Source organism: Cnephaeus nilssonii (assembly GCF_951640355.1).
Source record: "Cnephaeus nilssonii genome assembly, chromosome: 12".
Taxonomy (NCBI): Eukaryota; Metazoa; Chordata; class Mammalia; order Chiroptera; family Vespertilionidae; genus Cnephaeus; species Cnephaeus nilssonii.
In genome coordinates, this window is record NC_137083.1 from 23718426 (window position 1) to 23740642 (window position 22217).

General features: G+C 41.5%; 1 protein-coding gene across 1 annotated transcript in view; it reads left to right on the forward strand.

Annotated features, from left to right (window-relative positions):
- The window catches only part of COL28A1 (collagen type XXVIII alpha 1 chain), a gene marked incomplete at its 5' end in the record, with an annotated part of 144637 nt that overhangs the window by 111211 nt on the left and 11209 nt on the right, over window positions 1-22217 (forward strand). Inside the window, 6 exons of the mRNA XM_079786735.1 lie at window positions 7214-7282; window positions 7794-7874; window positions 7964-7999; window positions 13607-13643; window positions 15637-16185; window positions 17710-17867. Coding sequence (XP_079642861.1) covers window positions 7214-7282; window positions 7794-7874; window positions 7964-7999; window positions 13607-13643; window positions 15637-16185; window positions 17710-17867 — 930 coding nt within the window. The remainder of the gene's footprint in view (window positions 1-7213; window positions 7283-7793; window positions 7875-7963; window positions 8000-13606; window positions 13644-15636; window positions 16186-17709; window positions 17868-22217) is intronic.

Below are 22217 nucleotides of genomic sequence, written 5' to 3' on the forward strand. Positions count from 1 at the left end.
AGGTACCTGTACATTTCTAGCCACCGCGTGTCTTGAATCCCTCTTATTTCCCTAAGGATAAATTGTTTTTATCATCCCTCTGGAGCAAATTGAGATAGTAATAGTTGAAGCACATGTCTTTGAAGTATGAACCATTGATTATGGTACTTCAAATGTTAAGTCAGCACTCTTAGAGTGTAAATTAAATTAACTTGCACACACATACATATTAATGATACTGTCTAAACTGAAACATATTAAGGTAAATTACAGAAAATGTAACAATTTTCTTACTCTTTTCATGAATAGATTAAAAAGAACACACAGTTGTGGGCTGGATAATGTCCCCAGAGATGGCCATGTCCAAATCCCTCAATTAGGCTGCTTTACTGGACAAGCATTAGACTGGCCTAGTCCCCATTAGCAGAATGTTAACCTATCAAAATGGGATATCAGGGTAGAAGAATTCAATTCCACAAAGGAAAGGATTTTAGGAAACTAGAAGCTCTTGATTGATTTTCAAGTCAGAGATGAGGAAACTGCCTGGCTTCCACTCTAGGGCAAAGTAGAAGTGAGAAATAAAAATCAGCAGAGCCTTTGGGGAAACTGTCAGCTTTGCATTTGGAAGAGAGAATTACTGTTCAAAGCATGGCTGTGAAATCAGCTACAATTCAAGGTGAATGGAAAGAATTGCTAAAGCCTCAGCTTTATCATTTATATACTTTCTTCCAGGGTTCTTGTAGAAATTGAATAAGAATATGTCTAGCTCTGTTATTACCTGGCTCAGTCCTTCACACATCGGCACACAATACGTGGCAGTTGCTAGTTACGAGAGGAGATTATTATGATCATAACTTCAGGGAGGAGATAAAGTCCAAAATGCCAGACCATCCAGTTGTTCTAAGGGTCTCTGGGTCACCGTCATCTATGTGTACAATGACGTGTACTCCATAGGCCACTTGGAAAATACCATTTTCCTTTTAAAGTCAACAAGCTGTGCCCACGAAGCATAAGAAAATAATCCCTTTCAATACAGAATGGTTCCTGGATTCCAGGCCAACTACTATGACTGTTCAAGGCATATCACTGAGATTTGCTAACTACCATTTACCCACTGAATCAACATCTTAGTACAACACTGGCTTCTTTCTTCAAGCTGGCAGCATGTTGACTGGATAACCGTTGATTTCCCACTTTCAAACTTTATAATTCCCCTGACTTCTAATTAGCAACACACTAATCACCATCAGAAACAAAGAAAGGCAAACAAGAGGAGAGGCAGAAGAAAGAATGGTAAATTGATTTATTCTAGGATGTCTTGGGAGACACTACTAAATGATAGGATGGGTTTAGACGTTTAATATGTTTGCACAATTGCATCCTGCAAAGAAAATTCAGTGAAAAAGTGAAATGCTTCCTCGTCTCATAGCTTCTACTGCAAGAGCTCACCACCTAGAATGTTCCAGCTGACCTATGACTGAAGGTTAGCCAGAAGTTTCCTTTGTTTTCAGTAAGTAACCAGGCCGCTGCAGTTTCTCAGACAAGACCATAAATCATGATAGAGAAGAAACACAGGCTTCTGACTGAACTGGAAATACTGGAGATACCTTTCCTAATTTTGACTTTAGCCCTTTTTCTTTTAGCAAGAAAAGAGAAGTGATAAGGTAGAAAGCAGCTCAACAGTAAAAGGAAAAGGGTGTAAAGATATATAAAAAAATAGAATGGTGAAGTATTTTCACTGAAGTGAGCCCGGGTTTGGGCCAAAATCTCATTCAGGTATCATAGTTGGGTTTTATTTCTTACCATCCACATTTTAGGCTGAGCCAATAAGCAAGTGCTGAAATCCTAGAAGATATCATAAAATTTTCCCCCAATAGTAGATTCCTAGAATTCTCCTGTAAATGTGCAATGAGTTGTCTCTATGTTCTAAATAATTCTCTCTATTATTACCTATGAGATGACAGAGGGGACTTCAGAGGCATTAACTCGAACAGGAAGGGAAAGTGGTAGCTGGGGGCTCCCTTTCGGGCTGTGCAGCCCAGATGTCCCACTCTCTCGATTAGCTTTTATGTCATCCACAGATAAAGTCACAGGATGTTGGAAGTTAACCAGTATCAAGCTTACAAACTGGTTGTGTCCAAGTGAGGCAATGCTACTGATGGTTTAAGAGGTTGAACTGATGTTGGTATGAGTATAAGTCCTGAAGCAACAGGTTTCTGGCAACCTTGTAAGTCTCCTGAATTCAAAGAGCAGAAGTTGTGTCTGTGTAGGGAGAATCCCCCAACTGTGTCATTGCTTTAGGTCTCTTGGTATTCTTTCAGCCTATGGGTTCCCAAACTTTGGGTTGGTAAAATACTGGTATACTCATATGCTTCAGCTCCTCTAGCATTGATAGATGATATATTTTTGCAATTATTCAGTGCATTCATTCATTCATTTTATATATAATTTTAACCCTCACCTGAGGATATTGATTTCAGAGAGAAAGGAAGGGAAAGAGAGAGAAACATTAATCAGTTGCTTCTTGTACACACCTTGACCAGGGATCAAATCCACAGTCTAGATATGTGCCTTGACTAGCAATTGAACCCTCAACCTTTTTTTTTTTTTGGTTTATGGGACAATTCCAACCAACTTAGCCCACTCGGCCAGGGCTATTTTAAATTTTAACTTTTATTTTAAAACTAGAGGCCTGGTGCATGAAAATCATGCACTTGGGGGATGGTCCTTCAGCCTGGCCTGCGCCCTCTTGCAGTCCGGGAGCCCTCGGGGGATGTCTGACTGATGGCTTAGGCCTGGTCCTGCTGCATTCGCCAGCCATGAACCCGGCTTCTGACTGAGCATGCTCCCCTGGTGGGAGCGTACTGACCATCAGGGGACAGCTCCTGTGATGAGCATCTGCCCCCTGGTAGTCCGTGTGTGTCATAGCAACCGGTTGTTCCACCGTTTGGTCGATCTACATATTAGCCTTTTATTATATAGGATAATTTCAGAGTTAAAAAAAGTTGCAAAGATAATACAAAAAATTAATTCCCATACACCCTTTATCCAGATTTCCTAAATGTTAACATACCACATTTGCTTTATCAAACTCTGTGTGTGCAAATGTAAACACACAATTATTATTTCTCTGAAACACCTGAGAGTAAGTTTCAGATATGATATCCCTTTAATCCTAAATACTTTAGTACTTTTCATACAATAAGCATGTTCTTTTATGTAACACAGTAAAATTAAAATCATCAGAAAATTATTACAGTCATGTGTTGCTTAATGACGGGTATGTGTTCTAAGAAATATATCATTGGGTAATTATATCATTGTGGGAGTACCACAGAGTGCACTTACAGAAACCTACATGGTATAGCCTACTATATACCTAGGCTATATGGCATAGCCTTTTGCTCCTAGGCTACAAACCTGTACAGCACATTACTGTACTGTATACTGTAGGTAATTATAACACAATGGTAAGTATTTATGTATCGAAACATCTACATATAAAAAAGGTCCAGTATAAATATGGTATAAAGGATAATACATGATACACCTGTATAGAGCACTTAACATGAGTGTAGCTTGCCAGACTGGAAGCTGCTCTGGGTGAGTCAGTGAGTGAATGGTAAGTGAATGTGAAGGTCTAGGACATGGCCATGTGGTTTGGTTATTGCGTGTTGGAGCAGTGGTCAGATTAAGGAACTTTGTGGTAATCATAATAAAGAGGATACTTAACATGGAAAGGCTGTAGAACTGAGGACTCAATATTTTGAGATAGGAAATTTGTTTTTTGTTCCATTGACCCCGTCTGGGACAAAGAGCTCTCTCTGGCATGGAACTGATGGAAGAAATAACACTTATGAATGCTTTACATCCTTACAACCCAAAAAATATTTCCAAAATACAGGGATGGGCTCTACATGACCACAGAAAGCTTTTACCACAGTGTCAGTGGCACTTAATTCTCGTTAAGGCAGCTCCTGTGGATCTGTGTTCTTGTACAGGATCAACAAGATTTTACATGGTCTCATCACACTAGATCTGGAGGGCTGTATCACACTCTGAATATAGCCCTGGGAGGAGAGGCTCCTCACACCGAAACGCGTCAGAGGCTGACTGCTTGGGATGTAATCTGTGCACCCAAAACTAAGGTGCAGTGAGTGAGAGGGAATCTATTCCCAAACCCTACAGATATTGCTCCCAAGAGAGAAAAAAAAGTCTTCCTGAACCACACATCCTTCCATGTCTTACAGGAAATTCAGCTCCATTAGAATCTTATGGGACCACCACCGTATATGCAGTCCGTCATTGACTGAAACATCGCTTCGTGGTGCATGACTCTGTTGATCTATCGCTAGTTAATCTATAGACCTTATTCAGTTTGCCAAGTGTTCTGTTAATTCTTTTTAACTGAAAAAATTTTTTTTCATTTTTTTTATCAAAGGATTAAATACAGAAAACGTGCCCTTTTAAGTGCATACAGTTCCCTGAGTTCCAGCAAATGCTTAGGGGGCCTCTAATGGTCTGGGCTGAGGATGGTTTCCCGACCCTCCCCAAGGAATGAGGCATCTCTAAAGGACTGGGCCCAGGATGCATATCTGCAGGCTTTATTCTATTTCCTTCTCCCAGCTGCCATGGGTTATCACCTGTGCTTTGAAAATAACAGTGTTTGCTGTGCTTACCCCAGCAGCTTAAGACTTTTGTGCCTTTCCCTGGAGGACAGCTGCCGCCCTCCCCTCCATCTGTACCACTGGGAGCTTCAGGACCTGCCCGGCCTCAGTCTTTCTCTTGAGCATTGGTGAGGTCCCCAGAGAAAAGCCTGCGAGAGGATATGAATTCCCCTTGTGCCTGAAGCTCCCAGGGGTTCTCCCCTCTTACACTAGCCACACTCAGCCGTTAGCGATTTGTTAAAAATGTTAGGTGAAGTCATCTTAGCAGGGTGTGTGACAGCTGGCGTTTCCGGCAGGAAGTGAGTGGCAGTGTCCTACCTCTCTCCCTGGAGGAGCCTGTGTTTCCTTAGACTTTGAGTTAGTTGGTTGCCTTGCAAACACAGCTCTATGACGGATTCACGCAAAGTTGTGATTTCATAGACTCGTTAGCATTATCTGTTATTTTAAGAATGAAAGCGGCCTATTTCCGGTTTTCTACCTCCTAACTAGAAGACAGACATCTATTTTATATTTTTTGATCACCAGTGAATCTTACCTGAGAAAACATTTGAAAAGAAAAACTGTTATTTCCTGACATATCAGTAATGAAAAAAAAAATTTATTAAAATATTCAGGTAGTTGGGCATTCTCCTTGGAAAGTTCTCTCCCAGAGAACAGGCGGTCATATGAAAAATTAAAAAGATTGTGTCTTTAAACAGGACAGATCCAAGAGTAAGAAGCTGGCTGACATTTAGATGTAATTATACCTTCAGATAGACAGGTTCTTTCCTGCAGTTGCTTCTGAATCATTGTATATCATTTTCCTGACCCTTGTAAGGAAAAAAAATCTGATTGGATAGCATTCACCTCTGCAGAGCTGAGGCATGGACTTACTTGCTAAAGGCTTTTAGCTAGAGAGTCTGCTCTGAAAATTATAGAAAGCCTGTATTTTGAAGGTGAACTGGTGATTAAACAGAGGGGAGGGAAAGGCCTTTATTATAGGGAAACACAGCTGCCTGGAATAGCTGCAGTGTTCACAATCCCAGCTCCTGTGACTGTCACACTATTCTGACCTTTGGGGTGGGGACAAAGTCAAGCATAGGTTTCCTTTTAGTGTTCTCCCATGAATCTCTAGTCTCCCCTACACTTGGCTAGGAACCCTCTTGACTCATCGACCAGTGGCCTCATGAATCGCATTGACAACCCCAAACTACCTTTTAACCACGTACATGGTTGAATGAAGAAGTCCTCAGTCACCTACACACACACACCCACACACCCCCCCCACACACACACACACATATACACACACACACACAGACAAAACCTGAGAAAACTAATTTATGCCAAAGTATCATTTACTGATACATCTTTGTTAAGGGGATATCTTTCTTATACTTTTTAAAAATTTTTTCTTTAATTAGAAGAGAGAACGGGAGACTCTCAGGAAGGTATCCTTCCACTGTCCTTCACACCACTCTGTGGGCTGGTCAACTCGTCTGTATGTAGAGTGATGCATATCAATGTCACAGACAGGTTTCCTCTCTCCTTGGGGAAATGGGACTGGATACATGGGGGTTTCAAGAGTATCTGTACTATTTCATTTTTTAATATAATGGTATGTAGATGAATGTTTATCTTTTCCCCTGTGAATTGTGTGTGTCTGCAATATTTCATTATAACACTTTAAAAAAAAGGATTCTATTGACTTTAAAAAGCTTGAAGGCTCCTGCATGAACTAGAAAAGGAGGCTCAGGAATACTGATACTTAAAGTCACACTGGTCTCCAACAGTATGGTGATTACCAGAGTGAAAGGGGGTGGGGGGGAGGTAGAATAGAGTAAAGCAGGAATAAATGGTGATGGAATGAGACTTGACTTTGGATGGTGAACACACAATACAATATGCAGATGATGTATTATAGAATTGTGCCCCTGAAACCTATATAATTTTATTAACCAGTGTCACCCCAATAAATTCAATTTAAAAAGAACTACAACAGTATCCAAGCAAACCTCTGTGGCCCTTTTCAGGAGTGGCTTCTAGAGTCCATCCTGCCTTCTGGAGTAGTGGCTCTCAAGCCTTTGCAAGCCTATAACAAAATGCATACTTGACCCCTACCCCCATCCTTGATTCTCACTTAGTTGGTCTTTTTATTAAGCATGCCAGTGATCCTAGTGTGATACTGAGAAAGATGCTGAAGGTAATCAAGCAAATCAGATCCCAGGAGCCCGTGGTCCTTCAGACCTTTGCCACAGACTCATGGCTAATAATGGTCTAGAGAGAAGTACAGGTTGCATATAGGATCCAAGCAGCATCAGTACAATGACTCTTCTCATTAGTGATTATTACTGTGTCATGATCAACATCATGAAAACGCTTTAAACCTGAGTGATTTAAGTGGAGGGGCAGGTAGGGGAGCAGGAGACAATGTTAAGATATGGTGGGAACATTTAAAAACAACTCCTGAAATGAAGACATTTTAATTTTTCAAATTAAGGGGCACTACATTTAGATAAATAGATTCATGTTGTTACAAATTGTCAGGGAAAATGAACAGGAACAAACCTTTCTCATATTGTGTGTAGGGGGAGCAAGGACCTCAAGGCTTTCCAGGACCAAAGGGCACGGCAGGCCGTGGCTTCCCTGGCCAGAAGGTAAGCATTTCACACCTTTAAAAAATCTCAACTGCTTAACTTGAACTTTGGAAGAGCTCTCATATACTTGTTACTCTTCTCCTTACAAACTCTCAGAGTGAAAAATCCATTTGAAAGTAAGTCCTTGTGTATTTCCTTTCCCTAACTTACAAACATGTTTACTTTATAAAATCCCATTTCCTTCATTCTCAAAAGCCGGCTGATAAAAGAGTAAACCCTTACAGCATAACATGTAGAAGATACTAGATAACTCAGGTGTAAAATTATATAATGGTAGGTCTCCAGAGGCCAGTGAGCTGATCCAATGGTATCTCAAGGTCTCCTCACTTTGAGAGCTCTGGTTCATGATGAATTAGATTATGGTACCTGGGGGGGGGGGGGGGTGTAAATAAAATGCGCCCATTTTTCTCCTATCAGACATCTGTAGTTATAAATAAACAAAATTTCAGAGTTTTTATTATTTGGCTTTAACATTCACATTCTAAACTTCTCTTTTCACTATATTTTAAAGGGAGAGCATGGAGAACGGGGCGATGTGGGGATAAAAGGCAATAAAGGGGAAATTGGAGAGCCTGGATCACCAGGAACACAGGCAAGAAGTGATTTTTAAAGTCTTACTGTAATTATATATGTTAACTACATAGTTCCTATGTTGACTCTTCTTCTTCTACTACTACCCAGGGGTTACAAGGACCAAAAGGAGAGCAAGGACTTACAGTGAGTACCACTCCTAGAGGCTAACTGAGGGTTTGTGCTTGCAAAATTATTACATTCAGGTTTTAGCTTTAGAAGTATGAGCTCTTTTGACGCAGAGTTCCAATTGCTGTTTAAATGATAGCACTGCTAACAACCCCAGTGTTGACATAGATGCACGAGGTAACGGAATCTGAATGTGAGGGAGAAATATTACCCAGCAACCCTCACTTGGCCTTGTGATGGAGACCTGTGACTGCTCCCTGCCTGACCCCTGGTAGAAATGGTAACAGGGAAGATAGCTGTTTACAAGACGCCAAATGACCAAATGACTTTTCATTATACATGATCCTTCACATTTCAGAATGGGGGCTCTTTTTTCCTCAACCAATTTCTTTAGGAAGTGCTCTGAGAAGAATGGCAATCACAGTATTTTTTATGTACTGATTCACTAATTCAAATATTTGTGAAGCATCTACAAACTGTTCCCTACTCATCTCCCTACACCACTTAAACAAAAAGGCAACTCTTTGAAGTCCCACAGGATGGATTCCTTCCAGAATTTTTTACAGCAAAGTCTAATTCTTCCTTTCTGAGTTGAAGGCCCCATATCTTCTGGAGTAGAGAAAAAATAGGGACTTGCTCTTTTTCCCCTTTTTGATTTTTTTTTTTTTTTTTTTGGTGGATCATGGTCTGGGGATGCTGATCCTAGGTACTGTGCTGGGAAAAACCAGGTGTGAGGGGGTGGGAGCTCTGGTAGTAAAGGTGAGAGATGAGAACTGGTTATGTGACAAACAGAACTGCACTTGTTTTTTTATGGCCCATCTGCCTTTAGCTCGTTGTTCTTCCCTACCACAAGACAGCCCCCTCTCGTGCCCAAGATGTCCATGGTGGGTGAAACAGCTGCATATGCAGCAATTCCTCCCCAAAAGTAGCAGGGGAGAGTGTATGGAAAATGCCCAGAGGAACGGTCCCCATAGGTTTATACCTCCCTCCTATTCCAACATGGGGAGGGGAACTGGTTTCCTTCATCCATTCATTTGTTCATTCACTTCACCAACGTGTCTTGGGTGTGTACTCCAGGTCAGGCTCTGAGAGAGACACGGGGAGAATAGCAGAGAATAAGAGACTATGTCTCTGGACTCAAGGAGCTCGCAGCCTGGTAGAGAGAAAGACAGACAAAGAATGTTCACCTACAGTTTGGTAAATGCTGTGATAGAAGTAGGTATGTGGGTCTGGAGCAGACAAAACGATCTATGATGATGGTTGCATGCAAGATGGGTTTTTATCTCTTAAACAGAAGGTTTTTAAATAAGAGGCAGAGATCTTAGAAATGGGGATATGATTCTTCTGACTTTGACTTCCTGGATTCTAGAAAAGGGGACTAGCAGGAAGGGAAGAGTGAAAGAAAGAGAGGATTTGTATTCAATAAAAATCCAGAATGTGACCTGGACCATATTAGGCTCCTTCATATCAGTAGCATCCTTACCCAGGACTGTAGGGTGCCTGGGGCCATGCTTTTGAGGCCCACCTCTGGACTTCTAGCTCTTCTCTAGCTACAACCTTTCCCCCAGGGGAGGAGTCCTCATGGCCAAGGGGAGCAACCACCCTGAGCACATGCCTCCTCTGTACTGCACTCCGGATACACAGGATCCCAGAATTGCTTGCCCAAAGGGCCCTGCTGGAGAGCTGACAGCACTGGCCTGTATGCATGGGCCCACCCAAGAGGGGATTTGAACAGAGCTTGGAAGTGAGGCCTGTGTTCACCCCATGAATGCTAGCCATGCCCCTTGCAGCACAGGACTAGTGAAGATGGGGTGCAATAAGAAGGGGTCATACTGTGGGCCACAACCCTCTCTTGCCCAACACTCCACATTTCCACATGTCAGCTCCATGAGGAAGGTAGTATTATCTCCCTTTAAGTGAAGACATGCTAAGTCAGACAGAAAGCTTGAGCAGTAGGCCTGAAGTCATCTTGCTAGCAAGCAGCAGAGCCCTTATAGCCAGACTTGGCCTGTCTGATGCCAAATTCAAGCTGCTCCCCCATGAGAGCTGTTCTTGGCAAGCCCCTTTCCTCTCCCCGCCCATATCTCTCCTGATCAAATATGGTTCCAAAAAAGTTATCAGTTGCCTATTCATTAACGACTAACAAACTCCTCTTTTAAGGGTCTGATACCATTGATGGAGTTCAATATTTTAATCTTTATGCCAAATTGCTTCAAAAAGACTGTTTCTCCACTTGTTCCTTGCCTGAGCTGGTTTGGCTCAGTGGATAGAGCATTGGCTTGCAGACTGAAGGGTCCAGGTTTGATTCCGGTCAAGGGCACATGCCCAGGTTGTGGGCTCAATCTCCAGTGGGGGATGTGCAGGAGGCAGACAATCAATGATTCTCTCTCATCATTAATGTTTCTCTCTCTCCCTCTCCCTTCCTCTCTGAAATCAATAAGAATATATACTTTAAAAATGATCTCCTTTTAAAATAAAAGTGTGATCAGATCTCTTCTCTGCATAAAGCCATATATCTTCTCTTGGCCAGGATATAGTTCACTCTGCAACATGACACAAAGACCTTTTAGAGTTCATCTGTCTTCCATATCTCCTATTATTCTTTCTGCCTCATGCCCTGGGTCATATGTTTACTCAAGGACTGTAATGCACTGTGCTTTGTGTGCTTTGTCCCCTGCCTGGAACACTCCTCTTCCCCCATCTCCCATCCCATTCTAATCTGGTCAGAGTCTTCCTCGCTGGACCACAGCTCCACCCCCACTCTCCCACCCCTGGAATTCCCTGCAGAGCAACATGGTTCCTTGGTTTCAATCTAACAGCATAGTACTTACAAAAGTATTTGTTTGTCTGCTTCTTACTTGACTGTGAATCTTTTGAGGGGTATAAATTTGATGCCTTCATCATTGGCAACAAATAATCAAAGTAGTTATTAGCAATTTTAGTGGAAGGGATGAAACTATTCCAGTCACGTAAAAGCAAAGAAATGAGAAAAAAAATGATATATACATATGATTACTTAAAGCATTTCAGACCTGTTTATCCAATAAAAGCCCACTGAAAATAATTAAAATGCAATTTTGATATATAAATTATTCTTACAAGTAAATAAAAGAAAAATATTCTAACAAAAAATGGACAAAGAATATGTAAAGACTGTGCACAAGAGAACACAACTTGGAAACAGGTGTATAAATAAAATTTAGCCTCACTAATAATTGAATAAGTATAATTTAAAACAATGAAGGAGAAATAAATCAAAGAACATATATACTTATATGCATAGCCCATAGACAAGTGCAATAGGGTAGTGAAGACCTACGGGGTGGAGGGTATGTAGGGGCTGGGAGGAGGGGGATTGGAGGAGGATAAAAGGGGGAAAATGGGAGATATCTGTAATACTAACAATAAAAATATATTTTAAAATAAGTAAAAAAATGAGATAGTTTGCTCTATCAAATGCCAAAGATTGTGCAATAAAAATAACCAGTATTGTGTGTCTAAAATAAACAGGTTTTCTTCTATACTCTGTTAGAGTTGTCATCACTACAACTTTTCTGCAGGGCAATTTGGCAGAATGCATCAAGAGCTTTAAAATGGCCATGCATTTGACGTCAGTAATCAAGTAATATGGGAAATTAACTATGATATCACATTAAATGAAAAACTATAATTATAAAACTTGGTATATAGTATTCATTTATAAAAAATTAAACATAAATATATAAATATATACATTTCCCCTTTCTAGACCCATTCTAATTTCAGATTTCTTAAATGCCTCAGTAAATGTAAAAAAGCAAGACAAGGCCTGAAAAAAAATAACTGTTGACTTTCTCATTTTTATATAATTTTATTAATATTGTATTGGGAGTTCTTTTTAAATAGCCACTTGGAATCATTGGCTTCTACTTAAATTATAGTGTAAAAATATTAAATTTAAATGCCCTGAATATTCCCCATACATGTTTCTGTTAAGTCATGTCACCAGCAATGTCACTTTCACCCCAATTCTGTCATTATAGATTTTTTTCTTTAAAACTTTACTTTTGCAACTGTTAAATTTTATCTTCTTAGATTAGGTCCATCGCTCCTTCCTGCTGAGATTTTCTGGGCTCCTGTTTCTTTCATCTATGAGTTAATTGTCACTGTCAGCTCCTGTGTTTGGCAAATGTACAATCCTGCCTTCTCTAGTCTCATCCCAGTTATCTGAAAGCATGCTACTCAGGGCGGGGCCTCAGCTGATTTACTTCTGGTACTGAGCTCCCGCTGGGCCCTTCTGAGGGAGCTGATGGGCAGGAGGACCGGAAGCAGCATTCAGAACACTAGGACATTTCGTGAAAGCGTCAAAGAGAGTAGTAGGAAACAGGAGAGGGGACTTGCAAAATTGGGGAGTGGTGCAGAAAGAGGAGGGGATACAGCATGGAATATACTGTTTCTGGGCCTGTGTTTAACTTGTGGGTTAAATCATGTAACTGTTTGCATGCATGGCTCACACCACTGTAGGTAGTACCAGTGGTGCCCCTTATCCACAGGGAATATGTTCCAACCGCCCCCCCCCCCCCCCCCGTGGATGCCTGAAACTACAGCTAGCACCCTATATATACTATGTTTTTTCCTATACATACCTATGATATAGTTTAATTTATAAATTAGACATAGCAAGAGATTAACAATAAAACTAATAATAAAATACAACAATTATAACAATATACTGTAGTAAAAGTTATGTGAATGTGGTATCTATCAAAATATCTTATTTTACAGATAGAAGATTCACTCTTATCATAGGTCTTAGCAACCTCAACATAGGATTTTTTCCCCCTGATTAAGTGGAGAATTTTTACCTTTTTCACTTAGGAAGCAGTTTCTGGCTTCTCTTTGGCATACACAAATTTGCAGTATCACTACTCTTGTGCTTTGGGGCCATTAGTAAGTAAAATAAGGGTTACTTGAACACAAGCAATACCTTGACAATCAATTTGACAACCAAGATGGCTACTGAGTGACTAATGTTTGGGGTTGGGGGCAGGGAGGAGGGATGTGGGGGAACCATACAACATGGATACTCAGGGAACAGGGATGAATCACACCTCGGGCAGGATGGAGTGGGACAGCACGAGATTTCATCTTGCTACTCAGAACAGCGCACAATTTAAAACTTATGACTTGTTTATTTCTGGAACTTTCTATTTAATATTTTCAAACTGCAGTTGACTGCAGGTAACTGAAATCATGGAAGGTAAAACCATGGGTGGGTGGGGCGGGGGGGAGTCCTTTGCAGGGCCAGACGTTGTGGGAAGAGCTCTGTGTGTGTTATCCTGTGAAATCTGTCCACAGCCCTAAGACACAGACACTGTTAAATCACCTAATGCCCAAGGTCACACAGCTAATAAATGCTGGAGCCACAATTGGAATTCCAAAAGTCTGAGGTATTACATTACACGACTCAAACACATTTAGTTATGATACATTACAGCCACCTTTTAACCTCTCTGCTACTTATTTTCTGGAGTGGAAACATTAAATCAAATGACCCAATGCTGATTGTAATAAGACTTATCTTTTATGACTATAGAAAAAATATTATGGTCATACTATTAATACATATTCTTTTTTTTCCTCCAGAAAGAAGAAATTATCAAACTTATTTTTGAAATATGTGGTAAGATTTGACTACGAAAAAAAAAAAAAACCACACACCTTTAAAGTACCAACCCCACTATGTTCTGTGTTGGTCTAGATCAGTGATGGCGAACCTATGACACGCGTGTCAGCACTGACACGTGTAGCCATTTCTGATGACACACGGCCGCTGAGGCGGCCGCATGCCGAGGATGAAACATTTGCTGCTCCTGAGGATGAAACATTTTGCGAAATAATGTTTTTTCCTCAAAGTGACACACTACCCGAGTTATGCTCAGTTTTTTGGCGAAGTTTGACACAGCAAGCTCAAAAGGTTGCCCATCACTGGTCTAGATAATGTGTTCACCCAGAAGATGTATATTGTGTAGCTCATGAGAAAGTTTGAAGCTCATTTGAAAAGTCAGTAGGAAACTGAAAGGAAGCAGTGAGACGGGCAGTGGGAATCCTAACTTAAGAAAAGAAAGTCATCTTCCTGGTGATTAAGAAGCCTGAGACCTGCCTAGAGTCAGTGGGCAGCCAGGCATTCTGTAAGTCCAGTGTCATTTATATTCAGGGACATTTACCTGAGCTTGGGAAGAAGAAAGCAACAAAGGAAATATGACCATGGGGGCCTAACTCATATTTGAGTCCAGCCTGGCTGGTGATTATCATGTCTGTGTTTTTTTCTGAAGCAAGTCTTTCTGAATTGAGATTTGAGCACTATTTCTAGAGTGCATTCCACGAAGACAGTCAGGGGGTTCTTGCTTCACAACTATTTCTAAACACCGCTACATACGTATTTGGTCAAATACATTAGACTTAAAATAGAGTTACCAGAGAGAGGAAGTAAAGAAGCCCAAAGGCAAGAAATTAATGGAATAATAAAGGCAAGTGAACCTTCTGTGTTTAACAGGACAGGTGCAGGAATATCGTGGTTCTTCCATACAGAGACCCTAGAACTGGCTTGTCACCCCAAAATCTTCTGGATTTTAAGAACCAACCTGGGACTCTACATGTTGTGGTGACAGGCCAATTTAGACATGATTTCTGAGTTCTAGAAGCTCCGTAAAAATAGCAACTTTCCTCATGATTTTTTGTGGTAGGATTGTTGGGCAACAGGAGGATGAATAAAACAAAGGATCCCTGATAATTCTTAATTCCTGGGGACTCCAGCAACTCTTTGAATGATAAACCCTAAATAGATGTTGTTTATTGACCAACATTCTCATTACCCTCAAAAGGTTTCATAGTATGGTATGAATGGACGGCTGGCCTCGTTGATAAGATGGGAGCCACTTTAGTGGACCTTGTGGGCAACTAGGGACATAGACTAGAGTAGCTATTCTTTTTATTATTATTATTAACAACATCAATGTGTTTATTTTTTGATATTTATTAAATTTATTGGGGTGACATTGGTCAACATAAACATATAGGTTTAGGTGTGGGCTTCTATGTTATAAGATCTGTATATTGCACCGTGTGCCTTCCACCCAAAGTGTACAATTAAAAGCCCTAATCCTTCCCCCATGATTAAAATTTTTCATCGCATTACTTTACCCATTGGCCATGCCAATGAGCTAATCTCTGTTTTCATGTAAGGATGAAGTTGAAGACTGAAATATTAGCTTTCAGATTCAGATTAAATACAAATGGTAGAATGACAAATTTAGGAGAGTGTGATCTCTTAGAGAGAGGGAGGGGAATGTAATCAGGAAGGCAGACACAGGGGATGCTGACACTTAAAAACATTTTAGTTTTTAATCTGAGAAACTGACACATAGTGCTTATTATTTTATCATCTACAGTGTTTTGTGTTTTTTTAATAAATTATTCTTTTAAAAGAGTCAGGTATAGAAACCAGATGGGAAACCAGTTGTCAGCTGTGTCCACAGTCACAGGAAAGGAAAGTAATAATTCAGGTCTCACGTTCACCTGTGCCCATTTCTCCCCACCCCCACCAATCTGCTATGAATCAGTGATGTTTAGAGTTTCATTCCTACAATGTCTCTGTCTCGACATTCATCTTTTAGGTTGTGGGCCCAAATGTAAAGAGACTCCGCTAGAGCTCTTGTTTGTGATTGACAGCTCAGAAAGTGTGGGGCCCGACAACTTCCAAATCATCAAAAATTTTGTGAAGACTCTGACTGACCAGGTGGCTCTGGACCTTGCCACGGCTCACATAGGCATCATCAACTACAGCCATAAGGTGGAGAGGGTGGCTCATTTGACAGAGTTCTCCAGCAAGGATGACTTCAAGCTGGCTGTGGACAACATGCAGTACCTGGGGGAAGGCACCTATACGGCCACAGCTCTCCATGAAGCCAACCACATGTTTGAAGCCGCAAGGCCAGGTGTAAAGAAAGTGGCCTTGGTCATCACTGATGGGCAGACAGATACCCGAGATAAAAAGAATCTGACACAGGTGGTGAAGGATGCCAGGGATGCCAATGTGGAAATATTTGTGATAGGGGTGGTGAAGAAAAATGACCCCAACTTCGAAATGTTCTACAAAGAAATGAATCTAATTGCTACTGATAGTGGTCATGTTTATCAATTTGATGATTTCATTACCTTACAAGGTAAGACTCAGCTCAGGGGAGAGGCACTTATGCTGTTCTTCCAAGTACCATGTCACTGGGTTATCCTGAGCAAACATGGAAATTGGGAGACTACTGAGACTCATGCAAACATTAAATTGTAACACACAAACTCCAGAAGGTAAAAACACTTAGTACCATCCCATTTCGAGAGTATAATCCCTTGTCTTGATTCATTAGTAACAAGTGCTGAGTTAGTTGGCCTTGGAGTTAACTTGGGTATCTCTGGTTGAAGGACATGGGTGAAAAGAAAGAATAGAACTTGGGGCTATTGCTAAGATTAATGTTCAAAAAGTTACCTAACCTGAACAAGAGATGGAGCAAGCCAGCAGCAAGGCAGACAATAATCTTAGAATCAAAATTAATTAAGAAGTACATGATGAATGGAAAAAAAAATTATGGTATCTAAAGAGAAGAGAGACACAAGTAGCTGGGGTTATTCTAGTTTATTCTCTGCTCTTACGAAAATGGATAATGAGTAAACAAGTTGATGTCAGGACTACCTTACAGAGCACCATTTTGAATATTCAATCAATGCCAATGAGCTAGGTTTCCCTATGCCCCTTTACCCTTTCACATGAACTGAGGTCTCTCAATGAGGCAATCTAAAACCTGTGTCATCTATGGTTGAAGGATGATCAGTATTGCTTTACAATGGAACATGTTCCAACTCTTTGGAAACTGATAATTCATTCTGGCAGGACCCCCACCTGGCAAGATTGTGAAGGAAGTAAATGTTATGCTTAATGTGTTTGCAGGCTTCGGTTTGGCACCATCCTTCCTTCTGCACACCCTGGAAGTGGGGCCTGACATGGCCTAGCACAGACCCTCCTCGTCTAGCATAGACCCTGCTCCCAACCCACTCTGGGTACCAGCACGGCTGGCCCTAATGACAGCACACCATACTTAGACCTCCCCGCAGTCTAGTTTCCCTTTTCTTCAGACCTTTCCAACCTGGGGTCCCAATTCCTTGACACCCAGGTGGATGACTAATGGGTTTGTCTGATATATTCAATCTCACTGGGCTGTGAATATGTTAGAATGACCAGAAGTATTACACATTTCAGAGACAAGTTCTATTTTAATAATTGAGGAGCTTTATCACCTAAACCCAAGGGGTTAGTAATGTGTTCCAGCCAGAGAAGGATATATTTGGGGGCTGGCTGGCGTTTTGCTACCCTTAACCACCCATTAAACTTAGGAAGGGTGAGACTTGCCCCTTCCATAAAGTAGTTCATAGTTCATTGATGCTTTTGATAAGCAAGCATTTAAGTCATTCCTTTGCTTATTTGGCCCTCCCTAATATATTATTACATTTAATTAAATTATTTTAGATGGCCTCTCATAGATTATGTAAAAATGTTTTAAAACTTAGTTCACCTAGCAGTCGACTTCACGTGATGGGAAAGTCTGTTTATTTTAAGGAGAATGCAGGTCTCTTTAAACAGGGTTTGAGTAATGTTCCATTGCTCCTAAGATGTCTCTTTTCTACTTCTCTTTTAAAAGACACCCTGAAGCAAAGACTGTTCAAAAAACATTGTGAGGATTTTGATTCCTACCTCATTCAAGTTTTGGGTTCATCGCCACTTCAACCTGGGTTTGGGATATTAGGGGAAGAACTCAGCGTTTCCACGCCAGAGCCCCAGAAAGAAATGTCTGAGTCAGTAAGTAACTGTCCTGCTTAATTTGCGAGCTTCACATTGTGTTTTCTGTCTGTTTGACATCAAAGAACATCTTGCTTTGCATTGCCAAGAATCAGCTGAGGTATGTGTATTTTCCAGTCCTTGGCCCTAAATATCAGCTCTTTGTCTCCAGATTTCTAGTTCTGAAATAGCTCTGGGACTTGTGAGCATGAATATGAGATTTCTGAATATCTCTATATTTTATAAGTAATTATTTATTAAATGTTGCAAATAATACTTGTATATTAGACCCCTGCTACCACCAAAGCCAGAACAGGCACTAGAACAGATGAATACCATACAATTTGAATCACCCACTTGCCATGCTTTGCAGATCCTTTCATACCAGGTCACAACTCTTTCTTGTCTGTCTGTGTATCCACTGCCCATTTTGCATCCTCTCAGGTTTCTTCAAAGTGTACAATATTCAACCTGCCACTATGCCCCAATCCAGGCCACGTTCTTAGCTCACTTGGCTTCCACTTCTTGTGGTCAGAGCAGGGACTGGGAGGGAGGCTATGCAGGCATCTGGTGAAAGGTGGATGCTCTGTTTCATAGCAACAGAAAGAACTACCTCCCGGATGTATTGAGACAAATGTGACTGTCATGGCTAGCTTCTGGGCACTAACCTCAGCCGATCAGGTTATGAGCAATTATTAGGTTCTTTTAGGCCAAAACTGGAGAGCCTCCCATAGTTACTGGCCAGTGGATGTTGTAGTCTCTTCCCCACCAAGTCACAACAGAGCAGACCCTGACTCATTTTTACTGCACAAGTGGACATCCTCTAGCAAGCAGGCACATGGCTGCCATGACCCTGTTCTGTAAGCTCGATGAAGTCCCTATCCTGCCCTTTTATGAAGGCTTCGTGGACATGGGAGGTTCATCACGAGCAAGTGCAACAATATTCTAGCATCAGGATTCAGCTGTCTAGTTGGACTACGGCCTTGAGAAAACTTCCAGATCAGTAGGTGGACCCAGGACCATTCAGGAATCAGGCTTAAGAAGCCATTCTTATGGGGACAGAGTCTAGGACTCACTAGATTTTTTTACTCTGTTCAAAAAAGGGGCGGGGAGGCTCTAGCATATTTCTATTTGATTAAATACTAAACATCTCTGAGATGGGTAATTGCAGTTAGGGCAACAGACTGCCCCTGGATTGTTGACTGAAATGAACACATACATTCTTACCACCTGGTTTATATCAGGGGTCAGCAAACTCTTTCTGTAAAAGGCAATATAGTAAGTCTTTTTGGTTTTGCAGGCCATTTGATCTCTGTTGCAATTACTCAACTCTGTCTTTGAAGTGCAAAAACATCATAGCTAGTACTTAATGAATAAATATGGCTGTGTTTGGATAAAGCTTATTTCCAAAACAGATGAAGACTCCGATTTGGCCCCAGGGGTTGCTGATCCTGGTCTTTACTGAACATTATAAAGTAAATTCCAGACATTAATGTACACAGTCTATGACTTTGTCCCTCCCCTAGTCAATCCATGTGCCTTTCTAAAACCTTCCTAAAAAGAGCCTGCTCAGGTTTCATCCAGCAAGTGGTGCTTAAACTGAGCTCGCCTTGTGATTAATGAATTCCAGTAGCATGTATTGATCACCTACTGCTGTAGCTGGTGGTGATTCTTAAGACACAGTTCCTAGCTGGCAGGTGTGACTCAGTTGGTTGGAGCTTCGTCCTATATACCAAATAGTGGCAGGTTTGATTCCTGGTCAGAGCACATGCGAGAGGCAAATGATCAATGTCTCTCTCTCTCTCAAATGAAAGAAGGAAGGAAGGAAGGAAGGAAGGAAGGAAGGAAGGAAGGAAGGAAGGAAGGAAGGAAGGAAGGAAGGAAGGAAGACAGTTCTTGCCTAAGATAAGTCCATGGTCTATCAGTGAATGAATTACGTATAGAAGGTATTAAGAACTTTAGCAGAGCTGTGGATGAACCGCAAGAGATGGAACAATTAATTTCAGGGCAGAGTAATGGAGGGCTTTATGGAGGAGGTGGCATTGATCTGAGTTTTAAGAATACACAGGAGTTTTTCAAAGTAGAAGGCTACCTCCAGCAGAAGGAACATGTAGGCAAAGGGGGATACCAAAGGGCAGGTTACTTCAATAAATTAGTACAAGTTAAGTCTAACTGGAGCCTAAAGTGTGTGTGGCAGAATGGTGAGAGTTAAATCTGGATAAATAGAGGACCAATTATAAGTGGCTTTATCTGTTAAGCTAAGGAGTTTAAACTGAAGCCATAGGCCAGGCAGCCAGGAGAAAGCAGAGAAGTTTTTAAAGCAAGAGTCATAAAATCATATTTGGTTCATAGGAGGAATAACCCTGATTGCAGTGTGAAAGATAAATAGGAAGAGGCAGGAGAGACGGAGACTGAGATATGAGTCCAGGTGAGAGAGAATGCCAGGAGAAAGCAGAGAAGTTTTCAAAGCAAGAGTCATAAAATCATATTTGGTTCACAGGAGGAATAACCCTGATTGCAGTGTGAAAGATAAATAGGAAGAGGCAGGAGAGATGGAGACTGAGATATGAGTCCAAGTGAGAGATAATGAGAGCAGTGGGAATGAAAGGAGGCATGGATTGAAAAGCCGTTTCTGGCATAGAATGAACAGGACTCAGTGATTGTGTGGATTGGAGGTTAGGCAGAGAGAGTGATTTGGGGATGACAGTTGGATTTCTAGCTCGGAGATGGGGTGAAATGAAACACCATCCCCTGAGATGGAGAATACAGGAGACAGGATGGGGTTTTTCCAAGGAAAATAATGAGCTTAGTTTGCACCAGGTAAAGTAGAGGTGCCTGAGGGAAATCCAAGGCAGTTATAACACAGAATGAAGCACAGCAAGACCCTATGCCTCATATCATGACTCATGAAGTCTGATGGCCCGAGAGACAAGTGATGTTAATGGATTGTGACAATAGAATCATTCTAGTAGCTGGGAAGGGAATGGCATACGAAGAGTACATCCAAAATAGTTTGGATTTATAACACCTAGAGCTGCACAGAAGAAAACTCAGCATCATCTAGGTCACTCTAGGGTGCCTGTGACTGAGATAATGGGAACTCACAATGAACATGGGTTTCTTAGATAGCCCACTTTCACCCAGGCTCTTTGCAGAAAAACCAAGGCAAGACTGTGGGATTCCTATGCAGAGTGATTCCACAGCAAACCAGTGATGAAATGACCAGCTAGTATAGGAAGAGACCTTCTGGGAGCTACTGCACCATGTGGAGTGGGGGAGCTGTGATTCTGCACTTCCCTCTGATATTGTCCTGAGATATATAGTTCAATGCTAGCCTTAAGTCTAGGGTGCAGGCTCTGCATCTTCATGGAGGTAATGTATATTCTGCATCAATGTACCATATTTTCTGGCATATAAGACGACTTTTTAACCCAGGAAAATCTTCTATACGCCCAATCGTCTTATATGCCGGAAAATATGGTAAATATAGAAAACTAACACAGCAGGGTGACTTTGCTGGCTGTCCCACCCTCTCTTTGTCCTTCCTTGCCTTTAGTGAGACCCTATCCCTGGTTCCCACCCCTTTTCCTCCCCTCCTGTCATGATCACACAAGCTGCTCAGAGATCTCCATCGCAGTTTTCACTCCTGCTGTTGCTCCCATCTCGTACTCGCCTTTCCCCACAGCTCTCCCTCATCCGTGCCCCACTTTGAGATCCGTCTAAAGGTCACTCTGATAGTTAGGCTCCACTGGCAGTTTTTCAAGAGCTGGAGCCCTAGCGGGTTTGGCTCAGTGGATAGTGTGTCAGCCTGCGGACTGAAGGGTCCTGGGTTCAATTCCAGTCAAGGGCACATGCCTGGGTTGCGGGCTCGATTCCTGGTGGGGGGACATGCAGGAAGCAGCAATCCATGAGTCTCTCATCATTGATATGTCTACCTCTCTCCCTTCCGCTCTGACATCAATTGAAAAAAAAAGAGCTGGAGCTCTGGGCAGGTTCTGACTTGATATTGGAATTAGATGTGGTCTTTCATCCTAAAACCTGACCCCGGGCTCTGTCCTCAACTCTGATGGCACAGCTTTTAGTCCATACCTGCGCTCTGAGACCCATTCCCTTCTCTCCCAAGACAGGGCCTTGCTTCTCTGTGGTGCTCATTCCTGCCAATATTTCTCACTTCTGCCCTAAAGTAAATTCCCTAACCCTCTCATAGTTCACATATTCCTCTTTCTACTATCCTATCTCTTTTTATAATAAAATTATTCTATAGGCCTGTCTCTTCTCTTCTCTTTTCTCTTCTCTTCTCTTCTCTTCTCTTCTCTTCTCTTCTCTTCTCTTCTCTTCTCTCTCTCTCTCTCTCTCTCTCTCTCTCTCTCT